The 22,907-nt window shown below is 36.2% G+C and overlaps 1 protein-coding gene across 1 annotated transcript; it reads left to right on the top strand.

Annotated features, from left to right (window-relative positions):
• Positions 1-14,025: 14,025 nt before the first annotated feature.
• LOC140880791 (uncharacterized) lies at positions 14,026-22,588 on the top strand. The gene is made up of 12 exons (XM_073285558.1): positions 14,026-14,216; positions 14,798-14,858; positions 15,419-15,490; positions 15,971-16,781; positions 16,856-16,949; positions 17,291-17,356; positions 18,090-18,221; positions 18,310-18,444; positions 18,665-18,868; positions 19,042-19,146; positions 20,514-20,571; positions 22,356-22,588. The coding sequence occupies exons 4-10, from the start codon at positions 16,009-16,011 to the stop codon at positions 19,108-19,110; spliced, it is 1,473 nt and encodes a 490-aa protein (XP_073141659.1). The 5' UTR covers positions 14,026-14,216; positions 14,798-14,858; positions 15,419-15,490; positions 15,971-16,008; the 3' UTR covers positions 19,111-19,146; positions 20,514-20,571; positions 22,356-22,588.
• The last annotated feature ends 319 nt before the right edge of the window (positions 22,589-22,907 follow it).

Raw genomic sequence — 22,907 nt, 5'->3', positions numbered from 1 at the left:
CATAATTAAGGAAATTTTAAAAATACTAAAAAGTCATTATTTTGGCTTATTTTGAATAAAAATGGACTCCTAAAATTATATAAAATTAAATACTAAAAATTTTGAGATAATAAAACTCAAAATAATATTTTTGGGCTCTAAAAAGGCTCATGAAATTAATTGGCTAGAAAGTTGTCATCTCGTCCGTCCACGGTCCCGTCTACGCGATAAAATAATTAAAATACTAAAAATCATAAAAATCACTAATTATGGGTTAAAAGCTTAAAACTAAATTAAATCATGCACAAATAATTCACATAATTATTTAACCCATAAATCTAAAATTTAAATAATTAAATATCCTAATTATGCATGCGGATTTACGTATTTAAAATACCGGGTGTTACATCCAAGGTGGTTGATCATCGTCCCGTCGTCCCGAAATCGTCATCTACGCCTACTTCTCTTCAACCTTCGGTGCTAGGCATGTTTCTTTTCATTTTTATTGTGCCATATCAGTGTTCATGCGTGTGTGTGTATGCATCAGTTTTATTCAAGGATTTTTAGAAAATAATCGAGATTTGTTGGATGTATGCACTTGTTCATGTATTTGTGAATCATGCTCACGTTTTATTTCCATGGGTGCGTCCAGCTTCTGGCCAAGGGTTCCTAGGCTGTGTGAGGGTGGTCTGGACTCGAGTGGCTCGAGTGGTTAGAGCAAAACGAGCCCAGGTAAGGGCTGGTGCAAGGATCGGCCTCCTTTGTGCGCAGATTAGGGTTCAGAGAAAGGGGGATCGGCTAGGTGTCTAGGGCTGCATGGGGCTGGGGTTGGGGTCAGGTTAGGACGGCGACGCTCCGGCCAGGGGCGGCTGGAGCAGGCCGGCAGCAGCCATGGAGTGGCTGCTGCTCGCGGCCGAGAGCTGTAGAGAGGGGGGTTCGGGTTTAGGGTTTAGAGTGGATCCGGGTCGGGTTGTTGGGTCCGGGTCGGGTCTGGAAAGTCATGGGTTATGTTAGTTGGGTCTGGGTCCGGGTTAAGTGAGTCGGGCTTGGGTATTTTTATTTTTAAGTTTTAAGTTTAATTAAGTGTTAAATGGGCCTAATTAAATCCCAAAATTTAATTGGGTTCTATTTAATTATTTGGGTTGAATTTAATTTATTTATTGGGCTTAGAAATGTGTTAATGGGCTTAAGTATGTTAATGGGTCAGTCTCAGTGTTAATGGGCCAGAATTTAAGAAAATGGGCTTGAGTGTTAGGGCCAGCAGTTCAGTACAAACCATGAGAAATTGCATGTGTTCTAATTATATATTTAATTATTTTATGCATGAAAGTTATTTTAGTATTTATATGTTAGTATAAAAAAAATTAAATTAAATATATATGAAGGACACACATTTTTATTTAAGTACATGCATTCATGAAATAATTTTATGGCATGATTTAATGTTTAAGGTTGAACAAGAAAATAATTTTATGTTGGAAGTTGAAGTAGTGTGACAATTTAAGGGGGACAAGTCCCCACATGTTAAGGGCAGTTTACTGTCAATTTAAGAGTAATTTACTACCAGCAAGAGGTGATTCGTCACTGCCGCGTACGTTGGTTTTAAGAGACTGATCAGTCAAATCATTTAAGTTTAAGGTTACACTATGGATACGACCATGCGATGTAAAAAAAATGTTATGCTCAACAATGTTTAAGTATGTATTATATGATAATATTTAAGATCAAATTTAAGCAAGATTTTAAGTTATGATTCATGATTTTTAAGCATGCTCATTCATGCATATGTTATGTATTAGTATTTCAGTGATTTAAATTATTTTAAAACCTTTTTATGTTAGAATGTTTGGCCTCTAGGCTCACTACACTTATATGGTGCAGATGAGTATGTAGAAGAAGATGTAGTACCTACCGACGGCGAGGACGTATGAGCAGACAGGCAGTGATCCCCCGCGACCGTCGTCTGAGTCATTATGAATATTTTTAAGAATTTTAAACGTTGTTATTTATTTATTTCTTTTAAGTTTTTTCAGTGGCAAATTTTAATACTATTTTTATTAAGTAATTTTATTGCATGCAAACTTTTAAGTAAATTGTTTTGACAGTATTTTATTTAAGTTTGACTCATATATTTAAGTATGAAATGTTGCATTTTATTTAAGTTATTTTTTTAATCTGTTTATTGTTGTGCATATATGTATGGGCATGTATGTACATTTATTTTACTTAGTATTATTTAAAAAAAATATTTCCAGTAGAAGTTTTAGGATGTTTCAATTGGTATCAAAGCCGCGTTCTTGGAGGGGTCATCACTGCTATGCGAGCTCAGAAATCCACGCTACTGGTCTGTAAGTTTTAATTGCTTTTAGTATGATTTAGTAGTAGCATGTTTAAGACTTAAGCATTTATGTTAGCAAAAAATTTTTAAGTACTTAGTTATGCATTGCGATTTACGTAAAAAATAACGTGGTGGTGCAGAATGCCTCCCAGACAGATGAATAGATGCGGAGGACTTCCACCTCCACCGCCACCTCCGCAGAACCCTCTTGAAGCATTGGAGCAGGCCAATGCAAACATGATGGCTGGGATTACTGCTCTGTTGGAGCAGCAGACGGCGCGTCCTAGGCTTTCCCATGAGGAGGGCGTGGCTGAGCGGTTCCAGAAGAAGGGACCGAAGGAGTTTTCGGGCACTACAGATCCGCTAGTTGCTGAGGGATGGATTCGATCCCTCGAGACCATCTTCGATTACATGGGGATTACTGATGCTGACTGGGTCAAGTGTACGACCTATATGATGAAGGGAGATGCAGCTCTATGGTGGGAGGGAGCTGCCAGGGGAGTACAGCTTCCTACCTTAACTTGGGCAGAGTTCAGGTGTATCTTCTACGCCAAGTACTTCACGGAGGATGTGCGCAGTCGCATGATCCGAGAGTTTATGAGTCTCCTTCAGAGGGACAAATCAGTGATGGAGTACGTGAATCAGTTTGAGAGGGGCTGTCACTTTGTGCCCTTGATTGCGAACAGTGCACCAGAGAAGCTTAGGCAGTTCGTTGAGGGATTGCGGACGAAAGTAAAGCATGACGTTCGGATGATGGACGTCACTACATATGAGGCGTCAGTTAGCAGAGGGTTGCGTTCTGAGGAGGGCAGAAAGGAGATTCATAGGGAACAACAGAGTAAGAGGCAGTTTCAGTCTGGGTTTCAGCGATCATCTTCGCAGCCTCCTGCGAAGAAGCAGTTTACTGGGCCGTCTAAGGGCCCGAACTAGCAGAAGCCACAGCAGCCTAGGGGCGGGGCCCCTAATACTGGAGGACATCCTACTTGCCTGAAGTGCCAAAAGATGCATCCGGGACCATGTCTTCTAGGAGCAGGCATCTGTTTTCATTGTAAAGAGCCAGGGCACCAGATGGCCAATTGCCCGAGGAATAAGAACACTACAGGGAGAGTGTTCGTGATGCATGCTGAGGAGGCAGACCCAGATACCTCCTTGATCACCGGTATATCTTACCCCTAGTATTTTATGATTTCTTCTTTTGGTTAAGAATTTCGATTTTTTTTGTGGAATAATTTGTTATTTGGGTTACCTATCTGCATGTTAGAATAAGAAGCATGTTTTACTTGTGATTAGAATTAAGGGTTATTAGTGACTCATTTTTGGGGGAAAGTTTAGTAGTGGTATGAAATTGTTGGGATTCTTCTGCGTACAGGGAGAATTCTAGTTGGAGGAAACTCCACGTTTGCGTTGCTAGATTCAGGGGCTACGCATTCGTTTATCTCCCTGGAGTTTATCAGACGGATAGGCATCACACCTGAGATTGCCGACAGTGGTTATGATGTCACTATGCCGTCAGGACAGATTATTACTACCTCTAGTGTCATTAGAGAGCTGGAGTTGGAGCTACAGGGGCACTCCATTCGCGCAGATGTAGTGGTTTTGCCGTTGAGCGGATTTGATTTGATATTGGGTATGGACTGGTTGACAGTCAATGGAGCTTCGATTGATTTTCGTCGGAGGACAGTATCAGTGAAACCGTCGGAAGGCGACCCGTTAACTTTCCATGCATCTCAGAGCAGTGATATTCCTCAGGTGATATCTTATATTCAGGCGAGGAAGCTATTGAGACGGGGTTGCCGAGGTTTTCTAGCAAGTATTTTCACAGCCTCAGAACCATCTAGCAGATCATTATCAGAGATAGAGATGGTTCGTGATTTTCCGGACGTCTTTCCGGAGGATGTTGCAGGAATTCCACCAGTGAGAGATGTGGAGTTCAGTATCGACTTAGTGCCAGACACCGTGCCTATCTCAAAGGCACCGTACCGACTTGTTCCTACCGAGATGAAAGAGTTGAAGGAGCAGATTCAGGAGTTATTAGAGAAAGGCTTTGTTCGTCCTAGCTTTTCTCCATGGGGAGCTTCAGTGTTATTTGTGAAGAAGAAGGATGGCAGTATGAGACTGTACATCGATTATCGAGAGCTCAATAGGGTCACAGTGAAGAATAAGTACCCACTGCCGAGGATAGATGACTTATTTGATCAGTTGCAGGGAGCTTCAGTGTTCTCCAAGATCGACCTGCGATCGGGTTATCATCAGCTGCGAGTTAAAGATGCAGATGTGTCCAAGACTGCTTTCCGGACACGTTATGGGCATTACGAGTTCTTAGTGATGCCATTTGGGCTGACTAATGCTCAAGCGGTCTTCATGGATCTCATGAAGCGGGTATTTCAGTCGTATCTTGATCAGTTCATCATAGTCTTCATTGATGATATCTTGATCTACTCTAGGAGCATTGAGGAGCATAGACAGCATCTACAGACAGCCTTGCAGACTTTGAGGGAGCATCGTTTGTATGCCGAGTTCAGCAAGTGCGAGTTTTGGCTTGAGCAGGTGGCATTTCTTGGCCACATTATTTCGAGAGATGGGATTGCAGTGGATCAGTCAAAGGTTGAGGCAGTGCAGAAATGGGGTATTCCGAGGAATGCTTCGGAGATTCGCAGTTTTTTGGGTTTGGCAGGATATTATAGGAAATTCATCAAGGGTTTTTCCTCTATTGCAGTACCCTTGACTTCCTTAACCAAGAAGAATGCGAAGTTTATTTGGAGTTCAGACTGTCAGAAGAGCTTCGATTAGCTGAAGGAAGCACTCACTACTGCACCGGTTTTAGCGATGACAGTACCACACGAGGAGTTAGTGGTGTACACCGACGCGTCTAAGCTAGGTTTAGGCGCAGTACTTATGCAGAGTGGTAAAGTTATTGCTTATGCATCGAGGCAGTTGAAGATTCATGAGCTGAACTACCCGACACATGACTTGGAGTTAGCAGCAGTGGTCTTCGCTTTGAAAATCTGGAGGCACTATCTGTATGGCGAGAAGTGCAAGATTTTCATTCATAAGAGCCTCAAGTACTTCTTCACTCAGAAGGAGTTGAACATGAGGCAACGGAGATGGTTGGAGTTGGTGAAGGATTACGACTTTGACATTAGCTACCATCCAGGTAAAGCTAATGTAGTGGCCGATGCTTTGAGTCGGAAGTCGTCAGTGGTATCGTGTTTGACAGTGCAGTTACCACTGCAGAGCGAGATTCAGAGGTTTGATTTGGAGTTTTACTCGAGTGGTCATGCACCGAGCTTGTTAGTGTTGACGGTGCAACCGATTCTACGAGATCGGATCAAAGATGGACAACCTACTGATGAGTAGTTACAGCGTTGGAGGCAGAGAGATGAGGCCAAGGGTGGTTTTCTTTTTACAGTTGTGGATGGCATTATTCAGTACCGTGGTCGTGTGTGTGTACCGAACATTGATCAGTTGAGGACTGAGATCCTGACAGAGGCTCACACATCTCCGTATTCCATTCATCCAGGAATTACGAAGATGTATAAAGATTTGCAGACATTGTATTGGTGGCCCGACATGAAGAGTGATATCGCACGATTCGTATCTGAGTGCTTGACTTGTCAGCAGGTCAAGGCAGAGCATCAGCGTCCATCAGGGTTGCTTAATCCTCTACGCATTCCGGTATGGAAGTGGGAGAACATCACGATGGATTTTGTAGTTGGCCTTCCGAGGAGTACTAGAGGGTGTACAGCTATTTGGGTGATCGTGGATAGACTCACCAAGTCAGCTCATTTCTTGTCGGTAAGGACTACCTACTCCTTGACACAGTATACAGAGCTTTACATCAAGGAGATTGTTAGACTGCGCATACCAGTGTCTATTGTATCCGATAGAGATCCGAGATTCACATCCGCGTTTTGGAAGAGTCTGCATACAGCATTGGGGACCAGATTATTGTTCAGTACAGCGTTCCATCCCCAGACAGATGGTCAGTCAGAGAGAGTGATCCAGATTCTTGAGGATCTATTGAGAGCTTGCGTCATCGATTTTCAGGGCTCTTGGGAGACTAGACTGCCATTAGTGGAGTTTACCTATAACAACAGTTTTCAGTCGTCTATAGGTATGGCTCCTTACGCAGCTCTTTACGGGAGGATATGCAGATCTCATGTGCATTGGGATGAGGTCGGTGAGAGGATTCTACTTGGTCTCGAGATCGTACAGCAGACAGCAGACATTGTGATTCAGATTCGGGATCGTATGAGGACAGCTCAGAGTCGTCAGAAGAGTTATGCTGATACTCGACGACGAGATCTTGAGTTCGTAGTAGGTGATCATGTGTTTCTGAAAGTATCACCTATGAAAGGGGTGATGAGATTTGGACGCAGAGGCAAGTTGAATCCGAGATATATTGGGCCATTTGAGATCTTGGAGAGGGTTTCCACTTTGACATACCGATTAGCACTACCACCACGGCTAGCGGCAGTGCACGATGTATTCCATGTATCCATGCTTCGGAGATACATCTCGAACCCGTCGCATGTGTTGGATTTTGAGCCTCTTCAGTTGACACCGGAGTTAGCATTCGAGGAGAGGCCTGTACGGATCTTGGCTAGGGAGGAGCGCAGATTGAGGACGCGGGTCATACCGATGGTCAAAGTCCAGTGGTTGAATCACTCCGAAGAGGAAGCCACCTGGGAGACCGAGGCAGACATGAGAACTTGCTACCCAGAGCTATTCGGGTAAGTACTTTAATTTCGAGGACGAAATTCAAATTAAGGGGGGGGGGGGGGAGAATTGTAGCACCCAGTATTTTTAGTACGTAAATTCGCATGCATAATTAGGGATTTTATTTATTTAGAATTTTAGATTTTGGGTTAAATAATTATGTGAAACTAATTGTGCATGTTTTAAGTTATTTTTAAGCATTTAACCCATAATTAGAGATTTGTTTTCATGATTTATGGAAATTTAGTTATTTTATCGCGTAGACGGGACCGTGGACGGACGAGATGACAACTTTCTATCCAAATTATTTTATGAGTCTTTTTAGAGCCCAAAAATATTATTTTGAGTTTAATTTCCTCAAAATTTTCAGTATTTGAATTTATATAATTTTAGGAGCCCCTTTTTATCAAAATTTAGCCAAAATATTGACTTTTAATTACCTTTAAAATTCCCTAAAATTTATATTTCGGGATTTTAAATTAGTTATCAGATTTTACTTATTATTTAGAGTTTTTAAGTTATATATTTTATATATTTAAAACTCTTATTAATATTTTAATTATCCCAAAACCTTATTTTATTTAAGTTACACCCTAAATCTACCCAAACCCACGCCTCTAAGTTTTCAGCCGTCACCCCCTCCCTTGTTCTTCATCTTCTTCATCGTGCTAGCCAGAAAACTCCATAGGAGATTGATTTTTAAGCTTCCAAGGTGGTTGATCATCGTCCCGTCGTCCCAGAATCGCCATCTACGCCTACTTCTCTTCAACCTTCGGTGCTAGGCATGTTTCTTTTCGTTTTTATTGTGCCATATAAGTGTTCATGCGTGTGTGTGTATGCATCAGTTTTATTCAAGGATTTTCAGAAAATAATCGAGATTTGTTGGATGTATGCACTTGTTCATGTATTTGTGAATCATGCTCAAACTTTATTGCCATGGGTGCATCCAGCTGCTGGCCAAGGGTTCCTAGGCTGTGTGAGGGTGGCCTAGACTCGAGTGGCTCGAGTGGTTTGAGCCAAACGAGCCCAGGTAAGGGCTGGTGCAAGGATCGGCCTCCTTTGTGCGCAGATTAGGGTTCAGAGGAAGGGGGATTGGCTAGGTGGCTAGGGCTGCATGGGGCTAGAGTTGGGGTCAGGTTAGGACCGCCCAGACGTGGGCTACGTCTGGGCGGCGACGCTCCGGCCAGGGGCGGCCGAAGCAGGCCGGCAGCAGCCATGGAGTAGCTGCTGCTCGCGGCCAAGAGCTGTAGAGAGGGGGGTTCGGGTTTAGGGTTTAGAGTGGATCCGGGTCGGGTTGTTGGGTCCGGGTTGGGTCAGAAAAGTCATGGGTTATGTTAGTTGGGTCCGGGTCCGGGTTAAGTTAGTCGGGCTCGGGTATTTTTATTTTTAAGTTTTAAGTTTAATTAAGTGTTAAATGGGCCTAATTAAATCCCAAAATTTAATTGGGTTCTATTTAATTATTTGGGTTGAATTTAAATGATTTGTTGAGCTTAGAAATGTGTTAATGGGCTTAAGTATGTTAATGGGCCAGTCTCAACGTTAATGGGCCAGAATTTAAGAAAATGGGCTTGAGTGTTAGGGTCAGCAGTTCAGTACAAACCATGAGAAATTGCATGTGTCCTAATTATATATTTAATTATTTTATGCATGAAAGTTATTTTAGTATTTATATGTTAGTATAAAAAAATTAAATTAAATATATATGAAGGACACACGTTTTTATTTAAGTACATGCATTAATGAAATAATTTTATGGCATGATTTAATGTTTAAGGTTGAGCAAGAAAATAATTTTATGTTGGAAGTTGAAGTAGTGTGACAATTTAAGGGGGACAAGTCCCCACATGTTAAGGGCAGTTTACTGTCAATTTAAGGGTAGTTTACTACCAGCAAGAGGTGATTCGTCACCGCCGCGTACGTTGGTTTTAAGAGACTGATCAGTCGAACCATTTAAGTTTAAGGTTACACTATGGATACGACCATGCGATGTAAAAAAAAATGTTATGCTCAACAATGTTTAAGTATGTATTATATGATTATATTTAAGATCAAGTTGAAGCAAGATTTTAAGTTATGATTCATGATTTTTAAGCATGCCCATTCATGTATATGTTATGTATTAGTATTTCAGTGATTTAAATTATTTTAAAATCTTGTTATGTTAGCATGTTCGGCCTCTAGGCTCACTACACTTATATGGTGCAGGTGAGTATGTAGAGAAAGATGTAGTACCTACCGGCGGCGAGGACGTATGAGAAGACAGACAGTGATCCCCCGCGGCCGTCGTCTGAGTCATTATGAATATTTTTAAGAATTTTAAACGTTGTTATTTATTTATTTCTTTTAAGTCTTTTCAATAGCAAATTTTAATACTATTTTTATTAAGTAATTTTATTGCATGCAAACTTTTAAGTAAATTGTTTTGACAGTATTTTATTTAAGTTTGACTCAGATATTTAAGTATGAAATGTTGCATTTTTTTTAAGTTATTTTTTTAATCTGTTTATTGTTGTGCATATATGTATGAGCATGTATGTACATTTATTTTACTTAGTATTATTTAAAAAAAAAATTCAGTAGAAGTTTTAGGATGTTTCACCCAATGTTCTACATAAGGAAATAAATTTCCAGTTCCATCACATAATTATTCCTGGAAACGAAACCTAGACAAATGTAACAAGTAATAACATGACATTGCTATACCCAGTACAAAAACAATAGTATACGATGGGGCTCGTTTGGTTACTTTACTAATATTCTTGGTAATAGTTATCTTGTTCAATCTCGCGTTCTTCTCGTCGTATTATTTATCCATCTATTAACTATTTATTATAAATCAATCAAATCATTAATTATTTATTTCACATCAATTAAATCATCGAATTTAAATTACTATATTACCCCTTATAAATAATATTATTCATATTTTATTTATTGTTAAAATGACAAAATGGTAATTTATCATTTTTATATAAAATTTAATCAATCAAATCAAATATTATATTAACTATCATTATTTATTTATTTTTTATTACATTACATTACTTATCCAGATACTATTTATCCTATCAACCGAATCAAACGGTACCTATGTTTATAGTTAGATTAGGTTTTGAGGCTAACTTACAATGCTTTCGGACTTGTGAAATCATTGTTGGAGTAGAAACAAGTGATTCATATCCATAAGCAGCGGTAGAAGGTTTGGAACAACCTGGGCAAGCTAAAAAATACAATAAATGTCCTCGGTTTGTAATTTTAACTTTGCTTTAATCTAGAATGATTTAACATGTGCATTCAAACAAAGTTATAGTTATTTGTCAAATTCGTTGCTAAGTAAGATACAAGTACATGCATAGTAAGTAGTAACCGTTCCAGTCAAGCATAGGATTTGACTGATTTTTTTGAAAAGAATATTAGTGAGTTGGTCCATGGTATTGGATGCTTTTCACATAGTTTTTTTTCTGAGATAAAATGGTTTCAACATATTCGTTGCTCGATTTAATCCTGGAAAAGGTTGAATCGTTAATAAGAGAACATATATCTTGTATTGTAAAGAGTAAAGACTCAACTGTTTGGAAACTTTAAAGAATAAGTGACAGCAAATTTTCATGGTTATTTTTGAAACACAATACTTGTTGAACTTAATTACAATTTTGAAAGAACGCTATAAATTGCACATCATCTACATGCCTAAACTTTACTTTTGTCTACCAAAAGAAACAAATGAACACTGATGTTGATTAATTGTATCAATTTTTATAATAAGGTTATTTCATACCATTTTGAAACTGAATGCAACTAAATATATTGAGTTGTGGTATATAGAAAAAGGCGTTCGAAAATCGAATATTAGGACTGCTGATATAAAGTATTAAAATGAGAATAAAAATTACATTTGAAAATATCCTCAACACAATTAAACTACTGAAAGAATAATAACAAATACATAAATATCATTGTAAGACAGGGACTTACCTATGTTAATGTGTCTGCAGCTTGTAGAACCTCGTGATATACAATATTTTTTGTGTAGGAAGTACTGTGAAGTAATGGAGTCGATGGTCTAATAAGAACTTTTAGTTGATCAATATTTATTGCTCTTAACAATGCAACATAAAGTTGACCATGTGTGAAAACATGTTCTTTTAGATAAACCCCGACAAAATTTAAGGTTTGGCCTTGTGCTTTATTGATTGTCATTGCATAACATAACCGTATCGAAAATTGTTTTCTTTTAAATGGATTAGATGAAAAATGATCATGTGGAGCATCCAGTGTAATACGAAGAATAAATACAGTTTTTTTTTTATGGACGCCAATTAAAATTTCAGCATAAATAACATTCGTACCAAAACCTTTGAAAAGAAGCCTTGTACCATTACAAAGTCCTTCGTTTGGATTAATATTTCTTAGCAATATGATTGGTGCATTTAATTTTAAAGTTAGTTTATGAGGAGAAAGTCCTTGAGGAGTTAAAAGAGTGGAATAATTCTTCCTGGTCTGGTATGACATAAGTATTTGTGTTTTCGTCATAACTAAAATATGTAGTTTCTTCTCCAGGGAATCTGTTAATTAAAACTTCATTTATTTCATGGACAAAATCATTTCTTATAGTAAGTATGACTCGATTAACAAATAAAGAGAAATCTAGACTGTTATCCTGAATATTTGGAAAAACCATGTCTATGAATGTATTCAAAGATGTCATATCATCTATGAAAGGTACGTTTATTTGAGGAGGTATCTGGATTTCATCTTTCTCATTAGTAATTTCAATTATGTTCCCAATTTTAAGCAAGTAGGAAGAAAAATGAGGATCAAGGGCTGCTCGCATATTTTTCTTGAGTTTTAGTTTATGAAATTTGTTCCATAAAGGAGACATGACAATTGAATAATCTATAATATCGTCTTTTGTACCTTTTAGAATTACTGGCAAAGTTTGTCGAAAATAACCACAAAAAACAATAGTTTTACCACTGAAAATAATATTTGAACTCATTATATCTCTCAACATTTCATCAAATTTTTAGATAATATAGCGTTTAGCCATGGTAGCTTCATCCCAAGTAATTAATTTCGTTGATTTTATTAGATTAGCTAAAGTGCTTTGTTTACTAATGTTGCAAGGTTTAGAATAATTTTCATCAACATGAATTTTAAATCTTGAATGTGATGTGCGTCCTCCTGGAAGTAATAAAGGAGCTACTCCTAAAGTGGCTGTAGCAAGTGCTATATGTCCAGCTGAACGAATTGTAGCAAGAAGTGCTTTATATAAAAATGTTTTCCCAGTACCACCAGGACCGTCAACGAAAAATATTCTTGGTAAGTTGTTGTTAACATGATATAAGATTTGATCGTAGGCAAATTTTTGTTCTTCATTGAGTTGTTGGGATGCTAAAAGATCTTCGACCGGAATTATGATGTCTCGTTCAATTTCTATTTCTTTAGTTAAGCTGTCACCATGTCCATAACTTATCACCGATTTATCATTCACAAAAAAGTAGTCCTTAAATTTTTATCCCATTGAATCGAGGTAAGAAGCAATAATTTGTAAGACTGTAGTATGTTCAATAACAGATGGAGTTAAAGTTTTGTTATGTTCAAAATCTTGTGATAAAAAATTCTGGAAATTTAACCATAGTAGTTTGGGATTTTTGGGATACAGTAAACAAGGATTGTAGCAAATAATTGTCGTAGAGTAGCAGACATTAAGTAAGCATCAGCCTCTTCAATACACATTTCAACAATACTATCATCCTCCATTATTCCCAAGGTATGTGCAGCTTCTCTATATGTAGTAAAATACTTCCCTTTGACTATTCGTAAATCTCTAAAAGAAGTTGGTTTTATAATGTGCATTAGCAATAACTTTAGATAAAATTTCTCACCATCTGATGAGTGGCAGTTGAAAATTCGACCTATTACTTCTTGTTTTTTACGTGGTTCCCATTCTTTTGAGTCATTGTGCCAAGTAAAATATTCAGGAAACTCAACATATAAGCAATTCATTTTTTTAGCATAATTGTTGTATTTATTAATGTAAAAAAATTGTGTCAACATTGTTTTTTTTTTATTTGTAGGATTATTAGTAATGTTTGTCAAGGATTGATTAGCAAAGAAATTTTTAGTTTGTTCGTTTTCCAAGTGGATGGGTAAACAAATTACAGAAGGATGTGTTTGTTAAGATCAAATTTAAAAATTCTCCTAACTGCTTCAGGAGGTGAGATCCATCTAGCTCTTTGAAAGTTTTTAATTTCATCAACAGTGAATTCTTTTTCATCTCCGACTAATGTGTACAAAATTTTTCATGCCCCTTATAAATATATTTTATAGCTTGAATGGTGGAACATATTTCAACATTAATATGACAATTAAATTTAGCAAGAAGACATTGATTATAAGGTACAACTCATCGATTGTTAAGCCTTGAGCCCCTAATAGTAATAGCATTATTGTTATTTTTACGTTGATATATTGGGTACGAATTGGCTCCATATTTAGTTTTATCTGAGAATACTTTGGGGTAATTAAATTTACAAGATCCATTTTTCATACAAGGGCTATTCTTGCAATCAAATCTGGCTTGTTTTGTATTTCATCGGAAGGTAAACATAGATCATTTATTTTAGGCCAATTTGGATTTGAAGTTATTGTCAAAAAGATACAAGGTTTTCAATAATGTTGTACAAAAGCAAAATTGTAACGCCCGGAAATTTGATTACGTAAATCCGCATGCATAATTAGGAAAAATAATTATTTAAAAGTTAGCATTTTGAGTTAAATGATATTTATGTGTTATTATGTAAATTATATGCATGGTTTAAATTTATTTTAGCATTTAAACCATAATTAATGTATTTTTGGATTTTTGAGTAAATAATTTATTTTATCGTGTATACGAAAACGAAAACGTGTAACAAACGAATTACTTTTCGCTGTTATTTTCTCCTTCCCTTTCGTTTCTAAAGCATCGGCCGTCCATGGTAGATCTTTTCAATTTCCGCCGCGTTTTCAATTTCCGATATTTTCGTTGTTATTTTCTCCTTCGTCACCTAGACCATGATATTTGTAATTGCGAGCCATATTCACTGTTTCTGTTAATCGACTACCATTTTGTAATGGAGGTTTTTGGATCTAGGCAGGTCTAGTGTAGTGCGTTGGAGACGAGGTGTTGATCAAGGTTGTGTTCTGCGTCCTTTGTCCTTCCTTGGTCTGTAATTTTTTTTTTCAATTCATTCGCGTTTACACAGAGATTAGATTATCTGTACCGAACTAATACTTCTCTTATATGTAGTTTACATAAAAGAGGTGTAATATATCAAACTGATGGGTTACCAATATTGATTTCAAAACAAAAATAGGGCAATAACTTCTGTCACTTTCTTCTACTAATTTAGATTGTAGGCACAAATCTGTTTTGAGTAATATTCTTGCTATGATATGGTTATTACTCTTGCTATTATATGATTCTAATTTTTTTAACTTAAAACTGCTATCGAATTTCATATTTTCTTGCTACGATATAGTTTGAAAGTTTTAGGTGCGTCATAGTTGGTTTGAGTAACATTGTTTCAAACATTGATTAAAGTATTTTTTATGCTATATTTCAAAAGTTCAATTTCATTGTTTTGTTGGAAAGTTTTCAATTTCCGATATTTTCTCCTTCGTGACCTAGACCATCATATTTGTAATTGCGAGCCATATTCACTGTTTCTGTTAACCGACTACCATTTTGTAATGGAGGTTTTTGGATCTATGCAGGTCTAGTGTAGTGCAGTGGAGACGAGGTGTTCATCAAGGCCGTGTTCTGCGTCCTTCCTTGGTCTGTAATTTTTTTTTCAATTCATTCGCGTTTACACAGAGATTAGATTATCTGTACCGAACTAATACTTCTCTTATGTGTAGTTTAGATAGTAGAGGTGTAATATATCAAACTGGTGGGTTACCAATATTGATTTCAAAACAAAAATAGCAATAACTTATGCCACTTTCTTTTACTAATTTAGATTCAAAGCACAAATCTGTTTCGAGTAATATTCTTGCTATGATATGGTTATTACTCTTGCTATGATATGTTTCCAATTTTTTTAACGTTAAAGTGCTATCGAATTTCATATTTTCTTGCTACGATATAGTTTGAAATTTTTAGGTGCGACATAGTTGGTTTGAGTAACATTGTTTCTAACATCGATTAAACTATTTTTTATGCTATATTTCAAAAGTCCAATTTCATTATTTTGTTGGTAAGTTTTCAATTTCCGATATTTTCTTTGTTATTTTCTTCGTCGTCACCTAGACCATGATATTTGTAATTGCTAGCCATATTCACTGTTTCTGTTGATCGACTGCCGTTTTGTAATGGAGGTTTTTGGATTTATGCAGGTCTAGTGTAGTGCGGTGGAGACGAGGTGTTGACCAAGGCCGTGTTCTGCGTCCTTCGTCCTTCCTTGGCCTGTAATTTTTTTTTTCAATTCATTTGCGTTTACACAGAGATTAGATTATATGTACCGAACTAATACTTCTCTTATATGTAGTTTACATAAAAGAGGTGTGATATATCAAACTGGTGGGTTACCAATATCGACTTCAAAACAAAAATATGGCAGTAGCTTCTGTCACTTTCTTATACTAATTTAGATTGTAGGCACAAATCTGTTTCGAGTAATATTCTTGCTATGATATGGTTCCAATTTTTTATGTAAAACTGCTACCGAATTTCATATTTGCTTGGTACGAATGTACGATATAGTTTGAAAGTTTTAGGTGTGACATAGTTAGTTTGAGTAACATTGTTTCTAACATCGATTAAACTATTTTTTATGCTATATTTCAGAAGTCCAATTTCCTTGTTTTGTTGGTAAGTTTCGTGTTCTTTTAGAAGATTGAATATTGTTTGTAGAAATGCATATGGAGGATTGAATCTCTATTCTGCAGGATTAGGATTGAGGTCGAGGTTGAGGTTGAAGAAGAAGATGGTCGATATAGCGATGAAGACGATTTTCGATGATGCAGTTGGTGATTATTTTAGGGAGAAAAAATGTGACTACCATATAATCGATCTGCATGTATTAGACAATCTATCTTGTGTGCGAAACCAAGGTAAGACAAAGACTTGTATGTTGGTTGCCATGGCTACATGCGTGGAAATGCTTTATAGGAAACTGTGTGTTTACGGTGGGGAAGGGTTTCACCTGCACATAGACATACAAGAAGCATTCGAAAACATAGATAAGATCTATGAGGATAAAATTGCGGCGGGGGACAGACTGGGGGTCGGCACATCACTATTTCACTTTCTTAGATATGCTTGTAAAAAAGGGTTGGTGCTGACCACAGAATTCAGAAGTCCTGTGCCCAGAGATCTTTTGGCAGAATTCTCTGCTATGGCATGGAGGATACATATTCCAGCCTACTCACATCTTGACGCCGACGAAGCTTTCTGTGTCGTTGGGCATTACCCAGTAGTGGTATGCCTTAGGGTTTATCCCTCTTTTTCTGTTGGTAATGAAATCATTTACGAGGGCCCGGGGTCACTCGAAGTAGAAGAGGGACTGCCAATTCTCCATGCGATGGTAGCTGTTGGGACGACCTCCATCCAGAGAGATGGGCACATTCACAGATATTTGATATTGCAAGGTAGTAACGGAAAGAGGTTTAGATTTCACGGATTTGTGCTCGTTCCTTTTGATCTGCCCTATGCATTCTGTTTGCCGGTCCTTACTGATCGACAGCACAAAAAAATCAAGTATGTATTTTCTGTCTTCTACTTGTGCTTTCATTTTTATGTTATTTGTAATTTGTGATAATTAACTTGTGTAGGAAGATCAAACCCGTTGAATTTTTCAAATTCAAATCTCCCGACGACTCCAATTCTGACTGGAAAGCCTCGTTCCAGGTTCATCCAGAGGATAAGGTACATGGGAGTTGTGAATGATGTCACAAGTATTCAATGTTTCAGACACAGTATAGTGTTGGACTATATCTTTGCTTAAAGAATTATGTTGCTGTTTTGTTGTGTTTTCTTTATTCTGCAAATTGATCTCTTGGTGTTTGAATATATTCTTGAATGAATATGTGGTGAAGTCTCTGGTAGATTGGTGGAGCACTTAGTTTTATGATCGAATAGTTGAAATAGAGTTGTGGTTCTGATTTCGTGCTTTAAATTTTATTGTTCTTGTTGAGCGTGTTATACAGTGGAGATTTTGGCTTTAGTTTTTCTGTTTACAGAATAAGTGTTTCTAATCTTTTCTTTAGTTGAACGAGAAGGAATTGCTTCTAAGTCAGAGAGTGGGGTTCATTCAGAACTTATCAACAACACTGGTATGAACTTTTCTCACTCTATTTCTAGTTTTTCTTTCATCTACCTATGCTATTCTCAGCAAACTCAATACCTGAAAATGTCAGCTGCTCATATTGCACCACATGATCATCTCACAGTGACTTAAGATAAAGCAGTGAAGACTGTCAGAAAATTTATTTTTATTTATGAGAATCACTGTTAAAATAATAATATGTCATGTAAATAATTGGTTCAGTTTTTATTAATGTTTTAGTTAATAGATTTGGTCCCTTTTGAATCTCTATGATTTATCTCGTCGATATGTTGGGTTGGTAATGTGCTTGCAATCAAGAGAGATTGATAAGTGATTTGGCTGTGTTGGTGTCCCTCTACCTTGCCCTGTCAAGGTATAATAAATTTAGCGTCAGTTCCCATCTATGATACAAAATATTCGTAGCTTTAAACAACTTGGGTCTTCAATATTGTATTTAAATTTTTTTTTTTTGAAAAATCGTATTTTAATGTTAATTATTTCCCCTAAATTGTTGAAGAGATAGAAAAAACAGTTCATGTGTGTATCTTTTTCGGGTTAAAAGTCATCTTTGATGTTATCTTCTTCATGTAAAAAATAATCACAGCATTCATGTGTACGAATTCTGGAATCACCGCATGAAGTCTTCTTTATACTGGATACGTGTTTGCAATATTCTATAATTGTTTTTCTGGACACATTTTTTTAAATTTGTTTTTTACAGTAAATATAAATTTTTTTAGTTGGTTGATTGGCCTGAGGGAGGATATTTAATAACCGATTCTCCAAAACCACGGGGAGAAATTGTTGTTGGTGGGCCAAACGTTACACTTGGATACTTAAAAAATGAGGAGAGATCAAAGGAAGTATACAAGGTAATCATTTGTGTTTGTTGCTTATTCTTAGGTCATGTCTTTTAAGCATATGGTTTTACCAGTCAAGTTTTATTTCTGTTGCTCAAAGGTGGACGAGAGAGGGATGAGGTGGTTCTACACCGGTGGCATTGGTCAATTCCATGGCGATGGTTGCCTTGATGTCGTGGATTGTAAAAAGGACATTGTTAAACTCCAACACGGGGAATATGTTTCCTTAGGGAAGGTAAGTACGAATGAAGAACATGACAGAGCCAGAGTAGTAGTCATGGGTGGTCTCTCCATCGTCTCGTAAAGTTCCCCAAAAATTTGATTTTGGCCGCCTTTAAAATACCGAGTCTTAGTTTCGCTGTTACTCTTGGCTCTGCTGCTGAAAGTGCTTTATATTTATATTTGTGTTTTGGTAAGATTAGTCTCATTTCAGATTTCAAAAAATTTCTATGCAGGTCGAAGCTGCTGTGAGTATTAGCCCATATATCGACAACATAATGGTGCGTGCCAACTCTTTCCATAGTGTTTATGTAGCGTTAGTGGTGGCTTCGCAGGCCACTCTGGAAGCCTGGGTTTCGAACCAAGGGATCGTGTATTCTAACTTTTTGGACTTGTGCGAGGAGGAGACTTTGAAGGAAGTCTCCAGTTCAGTACAAAAGGTACTAATCATTCTGATCGATTTTCAGCATTAATGAGTTTATTCAATATGGTGCAAACTCGACCTTTTCTTGATAACAATTTGATTACTTGAGCTCGAGGGCATCAATTGCAAATCACCTCTCTCCCTTTCTGGTGGATTAAGATTGTTTTGCAACATTAATCTTCTGTGCAGGAAGCAAAGGCAGCTCGACTAGAAAAATTCGAGATCCCTGTGAAGATCAAGCTACTTTCTGAAGCATGACTCCAGAATCTGGCCTATGTTTCTCTGAAGTCACAGGTTTCACTTCTTTCATCTATGGATTATTTTACTTTGTTTTTTATTTGGTTTGTTGTCTTAAGATTTGGATATGAATTGGGTTGATTTTGACTTCTGCATTCTCATACGTTTTTATAGAGACCAAGACCACATTGTTCTGTAATTATTAATTGGGAGTACATTGATTCTTTTTGTGAAGCAATAAACATTTTATTGTTAATGTAAATCGTATCGTTCTTCACCTTGTTTATATTTAAGAGGATAAACATATGCATGGAGTGAGAATATCTTTTTCCATGATTTCTAGTAAACTTGAGGATAAAAGCACTGTACAGATCTCCTTGACAGAGGCATGCCTTGCAATTTTTAAGAAGCTAAAATGGATTAGGCTTTTTTTTTTAAAAAAAGTAAACTATTGTCTTGGTAAAAGGGTAAATCATAAATGCCTTGTTGAACTGAGTTAATATGAAATGCCATTCTAACAGGACTTAGGTGCAAGAGTCAGACCATGTTTGTTCTATTCACCTTTTTTTCTGATATTTGACTTGCTGGGTTATAATTGATTGTGTCTTGACGATCTGCTTGATGTTGCAATGTACATAGGTTGTGGATAGTGTTTTTTTTGGGGTCCTGATTTATCTCTTAAAAAATATGGTCATACCAAGTATAGAAGTTGTTAGTATCCCATGTTCCCTATTTTTACGCGGTACTTTCATTTCAGACAACTCAAGCATTAAGATAAAAATACGAGCGATTTGTTCCCAACATTCCAATAATGAGACTAGTGCTTTCATGAGTTGTTTGTGTGTTCGAGCATTCAAGGAAATGAGACTAGTTTGGGTAGTTCCATGATCCACGCAAAATTTATTCGCTACAAATAATGGATATCTTCTTGGTAAGAGTGGAAGAATTTTTGGATATTCGTAGTTCACTGCAACTGTTGGTAATATAACTATGATGGTCTATTACTCTATTAATCCTTTTGTCTTGCCTGGATTGCTTGTCCGCCTCTTTTAATTAAAAGTTCTTGTGTATTTAATATAATATCGTTTCTCATCACAAATTTTTTTTTCCCAATAATATCCTGATTGAGAACAACCAAACAACTTAAGAATGATAAATCTACGAAGTCACTTTCAACTTATGAATGATAAATCTACAAAGTCACTCTTCTGATATGATGCTTCAATAGTAAATTTGCAAAGCTCGGAAACGCTACAAAGGAATTATCCAAGAGAAATGTTTGCTGCATGAATGTGATATACGTGCAGAGGGAGTGATATTGTTGAATTCTGGCGTGGGATTGATGCAGTTTTTGTTATATTCACCAGCTTGCTCTATTACAGCTTTTATAATTTTACTACGTAAAAGGACATTTGATTCGTTAGGTACTTTACGTTGGAGGTCACATCTATGGAGATATCTTGCACAGTAAAAGAGTTTTAGGTACGCAGGACACCTCTTTCAAGTTCATTACAACAGATTTGTCTTTTTTATACTTGCTCATTCGATATGCTGGTTATGATATTAAAAAAGAAGAACTCTGGTGTGGTGGGAACTTTATGTAATCTTCAAGTTAATGATTTAAGCATATTAAATAGTGATGAGAATCTTAATAATATATTTTCAAAAAAAGAAAAGAAAAGAAAATAAAAGAATCTCAATAATATTTCGAAGAGAACCTACGCACTTTTTTCAAGATGTTAATGGAGACGCAACAATAACGAAGCCGCATGTTCAACTTAACTAGCTAGGAAGATTGATCTAAAAATTATAGAACAATCTTAAAAATTTTCTTGAGATTTAGATTTGTTTGGACATTCCTTCTTTGTGGATCAAAGAAGATAAGTCTGCTTTGATAGCCAACTAAAAGTAATCTCGATAAGTTTGTATTGCTTTCAAGCATTTTAGGATTTTTCTCACAAAAGATGTAATATACCTAAAAAATAGGATAAATAATTATGTTAGAACTCATATCTATGTATGCGTAGATAGTTTAGGAAAAGCATTTTTTTTTTAAATAAAAAAAACACACTTCTGTAATTATTTTAGTGTTTGAATGGGCTTTTAAGTGCTTTCAAAAGCACTTAATTAAGCTAAAATCGGAGCTTTTTTAAAAGTACAAAAATGTGGCTTTTTAAGTGCTTTTTTAATTTTTATTTATACTATTAACCTAAACATCCAATATTAGTAAAAAAGCTCTACAAATGGTATTCATCCAAACACATGTATCAATTAAATAAGTGTTTTTCATTTGTTTATCCAATCACAAAAGTACTACAACTTTATTTAAAAGAACGATTTTATAAGTTAACTTAATAAAACACTTTTTTAAATAAAAAAACTTCTGAAACCAAACACACTCTAAGACTTATATCTAGTCATTCAATCTAAACATGAAATACTGTTTATACCATAAAAATTATCCAAGTATAATGATGTGAATAAAATAAATAAATTAAGGTCCATCAACATCAATAGAGCCTTAACAATAACTACTAATGTGAAACAAGCTCATAATTAACTCGTCTAGGGCTTCAATTAAGAAGATAAACATCAAATCTTGTGCCTTAAATTGGCTCATGTTGCTTGCTTAGATCTCCAACTTTTAAATTAAACCATTGAATGCCTTTAAGATCTCATATTTGGGATCATAATTAACTCGTCTAGGGCTTCAATTAAGAAGATAAACATCAAATCTTGTGCCTTAAATTGGCTCATGTTGCTTGCTTAGATCTCCAACTTTTAAATTAAACCATTGAATGCCTTTAAGATCTCATATTTGGGATTTCTACTCGGAATTAATGGTCCCCAACAATGATTCTCAGTTCTTGAACTTGTTCTATCAAGCCACCATTTGACTGTAATGCCAGTGAGATTTCAAATGGTCGGCGTTAAACTTGGATGGTCCACTGTCGAAGAGGATTCTAGATCTGGAGTTCTTTTGAACCATCATTTTCCAGTTTTTTAGAGTTTAATTTTTATGGAAATCGCCAGCTACCTGTATCAGCTCCAAATTATGAAGAAATTCCCTATTGAAAATCAATGGCAAAAGTCCCGTTATGTCAAATTGGAGCTGGAGCTAAGTAGAGGGGTTTTTCCTTCTTTTTAGCTAGATTAAGCTAAGAATTCATCTCTATCGCAGTAATAAACATGTAGTGATTTTTGAATCTGTAATCTCATGTGTATTTATGATGATTAAAGATAAAGATTTTCTCGCCTTTTGATAGGTTGGAGGACGATGCTTGTTGTTCCTGAGCTTGAGAAAGAAGTTGAACTTCTCTGGACACTAAGGGATACTCAATGTATAGATGTTACTTCCATTTAGCTGAAGTACAATGCAGAATGAACTGACTGACTAGTCTACCAGTGAAATGCCTTGGTGTAAAAACTCTGACTGTCTTAACTTTTGAATAGTGTATTGATTAATAACCAAGAATTTTCAAGTCTTTTGATTTGCTGATACAGTGGACTCCTGGAGAGTCAAGTGCAATGTTTTTGTAACTGGGCTATCTTGAAAAAACAGGCCAACCAATCAGACGGTTTTAACCGGACGGTTTTAACCGGACGTTCGGACCAGAAAACTGTTGATATAATATAATATAATTAATAATATATTTTAAATTTTAAAAATTAAAAATTAAAAAGAAGTATGTATATAGAGAAATAAATATATTTATCATAGTTTGAAAAATAAATAATTTTATAAATATATTTAAAATACTAATTATAGTTATATATATTTTTTGAAAATAAATTAATAAATTTAAAAAATTCAATAA

This window comes from Henckelia pumila, chromosome 2 (genome assembly GCF_033568475.1).
Source record: "Henckelia pumila isolate YLH828 chromosome 2, ASM3356847v2, whole genome shotgun sequence".
NCBI classification, from domain to species: Eukaryota; Viridiplantae; Streptophyta; class Magnoliopsida; order Lamiales; family Gesneriaceae; genus Henckelia; species Henckelia pumila.
The sequence above is the reverse complement of the archived record's forward strand: the minus strand, read 5'-3'. Positions and strand labels throughout refer to the sequence as shown.

Coding starts and splice junctions, on each gene's coding strand:
- LOC140880791 (XM_073285558.1), top strand. CDS start 16,009: ATGGTCGATATAGCGATGAAGACGATTTTCGATGATGCAGTTGGTGAT. Junction 18,222..18,309: donor GATCAAAGGAAGTATACAAG/GTAATCATTTGT, acceptor TGTTGCTCAAAG/GTGGACGAGAGAGGGATGAG. Junction 18,445..18,664: donor AATATGTTTCCTTAGGGAAG/GTAAGTACGAAT, acceptor ATTTCTATGCAG/GTCGAAGCTGCTGTGAGTAT.